This window comes from Polyodon spathula, chromosome 10 (assembly GCF_017654505.1).
Source record: "Polyodon spathula isolate WHYD16114869_AA chromosome 10, ASM1765450v1, whole genome shotgun sequence".
NCBI classification, from domain to species: Eukaryota; Metazoa; Chordata; class Actinopteri; order Acipenseriformes; family Polyodontidae; genus Polyodon; species Polyodon spathula.
The window spans coordinates 24,027,067-24,035,462 of NC_054543.1; the positions used below are offsets into that span (position 1 = coordinate 24,027,067).

At 44.1% G+C, this 8,396-nt stretch overlaps 1 protein-coding gene across 1 annotated transcript in view; it reads left to right on the top strand.

The window, feature by feature from the left end:
* Positions 1–7,479, top strand: part of LOC121322011 (SH3 domain-binding protein 4-A-like) — a 65,590-nt gene extending 58,111 nt beyond the window's left edge. The window contains exons 4-5 of the mRNA XM_041261440.1: positions 1,706–1,894; positions 2,599–7,479. Of these exons, the coding sequence (XP_041117374.1) occupies positions 1,706–1,894; positions 2,599–2,823 (414 nt within the window). The 3' untranslated portion in view covers positions 2,824–7,479. The remainder of the gene's footprint in view (positions 1–1,705; positions 1,895–2,598) is intronic.
* Positions 7,480–8,396: the final 917 nt, after the last annotated feature.

The window sequence follows — 8,396 nt, forward strand, 5'->3', positions numbered from 1 at the left end:
TACTACATTGCTAAATGTACACTATTTTTACAAAAACAAAGACAAACTGCTAGTGTTATAGAACTAGAATTACTTAAGGTGCATTGTGACAGAAATACACTGATTCTTGTTTGTAAATCTCCCTCCCGACCTGAGAGGTGCTAAGCAGCGAGAACAGAGTTCCACGGATAGTCTGGTCTGACAGTTCTTTCCCAAGGTTCAAGGGAAGTCGGTCAGCCTGGAAGGGGGCGAGACTCTGTTGCAATAATGTATTGACCCGGAAGGGAAACAAAGTGGCAGCTGCAGATTGGAGAGGCAGTTGCACTCGTTTACCAAGGGGTCATGTGTGACAGCATACAAGGGGACGGAGAATCGTAATCTGTTCCTTCATCACGATTCCGGAGCTGTCGTCAACGGCCAGCACTAAAGCCGGAACAGCACTGCACAACTGTCACAAATAATCTGTATCACCCACCATGAGCACTACTGCACTCACCCAGTACTGGTGACCGTGTATGTATTATTGTGGGGTGGATACGTGTTGGGTTGTTGTTATTGTTTGGGTCTGCAAACCCGTTATTGTTGTTTATTATTGTTCGTCACCAGACTTGGATAAAAAAAAATAAACACCACTTTTCCAAACCGGATAAAACCTCTCTGTTCAGTATCACACAGCATCACCCCTGCACCCACTCAGACACTTTGTCACATGCATGTACATCCACAGGTAGAATGTGGTCATTCTCTAATTTGCACTCAATGAACTAGTTTTGGAAGGGCCACATTCCACCCGTAGTTGTTGGCAGGGATGGCTTTAACTCCTTCCTTGACAAAACTTACATTCACAAAAAAATCTAATTTTATTAAAGCTGAAACCAGACACACAGACTATTTACAAAGCAGGCTTCCGACCTACCACAACGTATTAAGAACATTAAGAATTGTAATATTTTTTTGAATTACTAATCTGAATTAACCTATAGTCTGTGCTATACTATCATGATGAAATGCAGGCTGAGAGCAGCAGTTGAAACCAAACTGCAATATCACATTGGAGCTCTTTCTCTATGTTTTATTCAAAAGGTTATTACCGATTTTATGCAAGTGCCAATAAACATAAAGCAAACACACTACACAAGACATTTTTAGTGCGGTACAGATTTTGATCAGTATTTCAAAGAAAATTCTCTGATCGAGTCTTCTGTAAATGTTTTTGAATATGGATCACAGATTTTACCAGGTTTTGTCATTTGTGTCTTTATTTTGATATTATGTTAATTTAGTTAGAGACATTGCATTTGTGGATATATCAGAATAACCAAAAGAAAACTTGGCTAGATTATTCATTAGTGTAGATAATGGGTTCATGCTGCACTACTGTAGCTGCTTCCTGTCTTCAGATGTGGGCAAAGGGCACTCGCTTGTGAACATCCCTGCTCTGTCATTCCTGCAATTCCTGAGATTCTTGCGCACTGCGGGCTGGTAACAGTTGACTTTGTAATCCTCCTGCCTTCTCGCATCCCGCTGCCCTTTTTTGTATTCAGACTCTCTTCGGTATTGTCTGAAAATGAAACCGACACTGCAGCTGACCTCGCCCTCTTCCTTCAAACAGCATTGTTAGCAGATGCCAGAGACTGAATCAAAGCATGCTTTTGTGTTGCCAGAACCAATAGATTTTGGATTCCTTGAAGGTATCTTCTAACATACACAACTCTCTTCCTCGCAGGCCTTGCTGAAGATAGACTGCCAGGGCCTAGTTGCCCGGCTCATCCAGGACTTTGTGCTGCTCACCACGGCTGTGGAGCTGGCTGCAAGGTGGAGGGAGCTGGCAGAGAAACTGGCCAAGGTCTCCAAACAACAGATGGACGCCTACGAAGCTCCTCACAGAGACAAGAATGGGGTGCTTGACTCTGAGGTAGGTCTGAGCCGAGAGGATCCAGCCAACTGCATTTACAGAAAAGGAAAAACATCAACTGTTTTATAGCATGTACAGCGTAGGGGTGACCACAACAGAGTTTGTAGAGTCAACACAGTGTGCTCCATGAAGTAGTGCAAAGCTCAAGATATATTCCACCCCCCAACAAACCCCCCCAACAAACTTTGAGAAAACTAGCGAAAAAATGTAGGTGTGCCATCTATACATAACATTTTTACATATATCCAACTGTGATGACACTTTCTTTAACATGAATGATTACGTGACCGTATCTGTGCTTAGTCGTGTCATACATTTTCAAATGCTCATACTGTCAAGGTCGTGTACTTTTTGTTTCATTCTTAAAACTGATCACCTGTAAAAAAATAAATAAATAAATAAATAAATAAATAAAATAATAATAATAATAATAATAATAATAAAGGTCACAATTTCAGATTCACCTAATTTTGGTTAATATTACAATTCAGTACTGTTTTCTGGAAAATTTAATAAATAAATAAACATTTCAGTTTACAGAAAATTGCATTCGATAGGTAAAAATAAACAAGAACTGTTACATTATTTTGCAATGAGATATGATACATTTTTCCAGGACTCTTCATTCTCTGGCAAGGACTGGATTCACAAGAGTGTATATTTGAAATGAAAAAGATCTCTTTGTTTGTATGCCTCCCGCCCAGGCGATGTGGAAGCCAGCCTATGACTTCCTGCTGACCTGGGCTGCCCAGATGGGGGACAGCTACCGTGATGTGCTCCAAGAACTCCATGTGGGGCTGGACAGGATGAAGAACCCCATCACCAAGCGCTGGAAGCACCTGACTGGCACACTCATCCTCGTCAATTGCCTGGACATCCTGAGAGCTTCAGCCTTCAGCCCTGCCGTGCAGGACGACGTCGCCATTTAACACCCCGTTCATTCTACCTGTGGACGTACATGCACGTGACAAAGTGTCTGAGTGGATGCAGGTGCAGAGGTAATGCAGTGCGGTAATGAACAGAGAGGTTTTATCTGGTTTGTAAAAGTGCTGTTTATTTTTTTTATCCAGGTCTGGTGACGAACAATAATAATAAACAATAACGGGGTTCAATGACAGATGTTTTGATGAGGTGTCTTTCTCAGGGACATTGAAGACTAGGGGGTGCTGATACTTGAGTAATTACCTTTAAGAGGCATTTGTCCTCAGATATTAAATGAATCTATTCACTAATGTGTTGTTCCCTATCAAGTATGAAATGTAAGCATTACCTAATGGGTATTTATCCTTAAAGACCCTGTAACCTGAATAGATATAACAAAGACTGCTTGTCAAAGCCTGTGACGCAGTCATACCGGCCCCCGAGGGTATAAATAGACTGCACGCACAGATCTCAATATCATTTTTAATTTCTGCTTTTAACTGCTTATTCACTTGTGTAATTACCCTGTTTATGATTACATTTTATTAAGTGACTATAGTAATTGCTATTTACATGTTGTGCACTCAGCCATGGTTTTCGGCTTTCCCCAGTCTTAGGGCTGTGTTGGTTTGCCAAAAACTATATAGGTGGGCATCCCTATATATTGCTTCTGCAGTAACTGTAGATCACAGACCTGCTCCGTTCCCAACCCGGAATACATACAGCAAACGTGGTTACTGCACCGGGGTACCCGAATCGTACTGTACTGAGTGTACAACCAAACAGGACCGTACGTAAGGTATCATGACATTTCCAAGGCCAGTCTCCCAGTAGAGGAGAAGCAAGGCAGGTGCTCTTCCTGTTTGGGACTGAAGCATGCAAAGGAGGCATTCGCAGACTGCAGTTTCTGTGAGTTCTGTGTGTCCTTCTCTAAGCGTACGCTAGAGAAACAGATGATTCACAGCTCTGTGGCGCGGTCCACATCTATATCACCAAGACAGGGCTCCCCAGCATCATCCATTTAAAAGGATGGCTGCATCCTCCTCTGAGGGCGCTGTGCCAAGGGAAAGCAGGAGAGTTGAATAAGTGACATGGTATTCCTTGTCATCCCCTGCCTCTCCCTTCCCTCCTCCTGTTTCTAAAAGAAATAGGAGAAAATGTCGCTGGCCTCAGATCAGAGGACTCTGAAAAGCTGGACAAGCTCTGGGAAGCTGTTTTCCAGCAAAGTACAATACTGGTTGAGCTGTTGCATGAGGGAACTGCTTCACCAGCCCCCGCTGTTCTTCTGGGTCAACAAGGGGCACCAAGTGCAGACTCGCAACAAGACGATCTGCTTTCCATTGCCACCTCTGAGGAGATGGGTGATCCAGAGTTACTCTCTGAGGAGGTAGAGCCAGTGGCTCACCCTTCTCTGTTGGCAGAGCTTCTGCTTCTGATTAAAAGAGGTACTAAAGCATTACAAGTCCTGTGGTTTATTGACGAGACACGGAAGCAGTCCATTTTTGAGGATGAGCCTACTTCCTCTCAACCCCCCACCCCGCTCCCCCAGTGCACCCGGATTTTCTTTTCGAGGTGCACTCATCTTGGGGTCACCCAGCTACAGCTCTGTCTGTTTCCCTGTCTTTGGGGACTTTGTACAGCATCCATGAGGCATGGAAACTCAGCTTGGCTGAGTTCCCTCCAATAGCTTCTTTGATGGAGGCACCCAAGTTAGCACTCCTTAATAAAGACAATACCTGCCCAATAAACAGTGTCGGGTCTCAGAGGTGATCCTTAAATGGGCTTAATCAGCTAGTGTGTTCACTGCACCGCTAGGGTAATTTATAACAGCATTTTGGTAGCTTACCAAGGATGTTTACTTAGGTCTCTCTCCCAGAACCACAGACCCACACCACAACAGTTAGATGAGCCACGGCTTGTTAATAAAATATTGCTCGTTATCTCTAAGCTGAAAAGACAGGCGGTGGGAAGGAATTTCTCCCAAGGTGGCTGACGGGGATAAAGCATTACTGTGGATTACACCTGGGCATACTTTTGGACCCTCTGTAGATGAGATGCTACAATGCTGTCAACGCAAAAGAGAGTCCATAAAAGAGGAGCTGGTGCACGTGCTCCCCAAGCAGCCATATCCAGTATGCCAGCTGCTACAGCCAGAGCGGGATTTCATAACCGGCCTGCAGCTGCACATCAGGAGAACTTTAACAAGTTCCACCATTAGGTGCACAGGCAAAAGCCTCAGGCTATGCGTCAAGCCAAGTAATAGCCCTAGCAATTTGTTGCCACAGACCCAGGGCCCCTTTTCAGGGAGTCACCTGGAGCATTGGTGTCAAAGCACCACAGACAACTGGGTGCGTACTACTGTACAGACTGGTTATTGTCTGCAATTCAAACACAGTCCCCCTCCCTTCTGGGGCGTGACTAATACTCTAGTCATGGACTCACGAGACGCCATGGTGTTGTCTCAGGAGGTGACAGCCCTTTTGCACATGTGCCCTCTCCAAGCCTGGTTCAACAGCAGGGTTTTTCAGCCTGCATTGAACCGTGGCCGCCTGCTGACAGTGTCTCGGAACTGTTTGGAGGCTCTTTCCTGGTGGACACAGCCTACTCATCTGTGCTTAGGTGTAGCATTGGACAGCGTCACCAGAAGGGAGGTCATCACCATGGATATGTCCAGTCTAGGCTAGGGTGTGGTGTGGAATATCAGTGGAGCGCAAGGGGTGTGGAACCCCTTGTGGCTTGGGTTCGATATCAATATTTTGGAGCAGGCAATGTTTCTAACCTTGCAAAATTTTTACAGGAGGTTCAAGGGAGACATGTGTTTGTCCGGATGGACAACACTACCGTGGTGGCTTTTATAAACCACCAAGGCGACCCCAGGTCTCCTAGTCTCCATTGAGTAGCCCGCAAGCTGTTGCTATGGGTGCACAATTACCTTCTCTCCCTGCAAGCAACACATCTGCCTGGGATTATAAACTGGGAAGCAGACCTCTCAAGGGGAGTCCCTAGTGCCTCAGAATGGAGGCTTTACGAAGATGTGGTGAGCCGCATTTGGTAACGATTCGGGAGAGCACAGGTGGACCTGTTTGCTTCCCAGGATTCAACAGAATGTCCCCTCTGGTTCTCCATAACAGGAATCAGAGACCCACTGCCAATAGATGTCTTGGTGCACCAGTGGCCAAGACAGCTTCTGTATGCTTTTCACCACTCGCCATGCTCCCATTGTGTCTGGACAAGATCAGACAGGACCAGGCCAGGGTGCTATTAGTAGACACTTATTGGCCCAGGAGACTGTGGCTTTCAACCTTGATACAGCTCCTGAGTGGTCAGCCGTGGAGATTGCCGATATGCCGCGACCTGCTCAGCCAGGCATGGGGGACATTGTGCCATCCAGACCCATGGAGCCTGCAGCTCTGGGTCTGGCTCCTGAACTGCAACATCTGAGCCATCTAGGGATATCTAATAGGGTCAGAGACACCCTACAAAATGCCAGAGCGGCGTCCACGCATTCCTAGTATGGGTACAAGTGGAGTGTGTTTCAAAAGTGGTGCCTGTCCAAGGGTTTTGACCCCATGACCTGTCCCATGGCAGTGCTACTGCAATTTTTACAGGACCTATTTGATGAGGGGAGCCCCTCCTCTATACTAAAGATCTATTTGGCAGCCATTTTGGCTTACCATACTAAGATTGATTCAGTCTTGGCAGGAACTCACTTCCTGGCAGGGCAGTTTTTAAAGGGTGCTTGGCAGCTTCGGCCACCTATGAAAGAGACTGTCCCTCGTTGGAGGCTTAATGTGGTGCTTGAAGCATTTATGAAGCCCTCCGTTGAGCCCTTGCATTCAGCAGAGCTGAAATATTTTTCTATGAAAGAGGCTTTTGTGCTTGTAATCATGTCCGCTAGGCAGGTGGGAGAGATGCAAGCATTTTCAATTGCAAAAGCCTGCATAATTTTTGTAGAAGCCAGGGCAAAAGTTACGCTTCGCGCCAATCCTGCTTTTTGCCGAAAACCATCTTGGCATTCCACATTAACCAGACGGTGGAGCTTGATGCTTTTCATGCGCCTCCTTTCTAGTCTGACAAGGAGAGATGGCTCCATATGCTTTATCCAGTGTGGGCTTTAGCGTATTATGTAGACAGAACTCAGGCAGTCTGAACAGTTTTTCACCTGTTACCTGAGCCACGGAAAAGCTCTGTCGAAACAGAGGCTGTCAAAATGGATTAGACACAGTTAAGACTACCTATGAGCAGGACAACTTGCCCCCTCCAGAAAAGCTCATTGCCCATTCAACCAGGGGCCTTGCGATTTTGTGGACTTTGTTCCAGGGCGCATCTGTCAGGGACATATGCGATGCAGTAGTGTGGGCTACTCTGCATACTTTTATGTTGTTCTATCGGCTGAATGTCATGGATCCACAAAACCATGGTTTTGGAAGGAGAGTGTTAAGGGTGGCCTCAGGATAGACATAGACATAGAGGCGAGTTCTCCTTCAAAATCTTTAGCTCCAGCTACTTGTACTGGTGTTCTTAACGTTAACATGCAAGGTGGCCTTGGCCGTGCTTGTGGCATTTCATTTGCAATAATTGCCTTGCGACACCTTTGCTATTTCTACCCATTAGGTAATGGTTACATTTTGTACTTGATAGAGAACATTAGGTTATTATCATAACCCTGGTTCCATGAAATAGAAATGTAACCATTAACCTTCAAGGTCGTTGCATCTATGATTGCAGCAGGCTTGAAGGAAAAATTATATACAGATCTGTGTTGAAGTCTATTTATGCCCTTGGGGCAGGTATAACTGCGTCACAGGCTCAGAAGAGCAGTCTTTGTTATATCTGTTCAGGTTACAGGGTCTATAACAATAAATACCCACTATTTCAGGGAACCAGGGATATGATAATAACCTAATGATTTCAAAACAAGAAAAGTGATTTACAATTGAGTACTAATCAATAGCAATTAACTTTCATATGGAGTGTTTTAAAAGCGATTGGAAGTCTTTTCTTATCACCCTTGGTGCTGACACTTGTATCATATCGAGGGCTTATACTGTCAATGAAAACATGTTGCAAAACTAGCAAATGCCATTGATTCATGACGTGCATGTGACCTTTCTTTAAACCTCAAGAGCTACCACTGTGGAAACTATATATATATATATATATATATATATATATATATATATATATATATATATATATATATATATATATATATATATATTTCTTTGTCGTGTTTAATTACATTTTGCCCAGGACTACAATCCCACAATTCACCCCAGAGATGTCACATTTCTAAAAAAAAAAAATTATCATGTCAAAATATAAATATAAGGGAAACCGAGAGACCACATTGTTTTGTGTTGAGTCATTAATTAACATGTTTTATTCCATTTACTTAATACCTAACTACAAATTTCACTGAAAAAGACTTCTAGTCAAAACATTTGCCATTTAGCCTGTTAAGTTTATTTTTTGTATTACTGCATCACTGGTAAATTCTATTCAGGGTATATGGGATGAGTTGCTCATTATCAAACATGTTTGAAGAGGCGCAATTATCCGTTCAAAGGATCCAAGATAT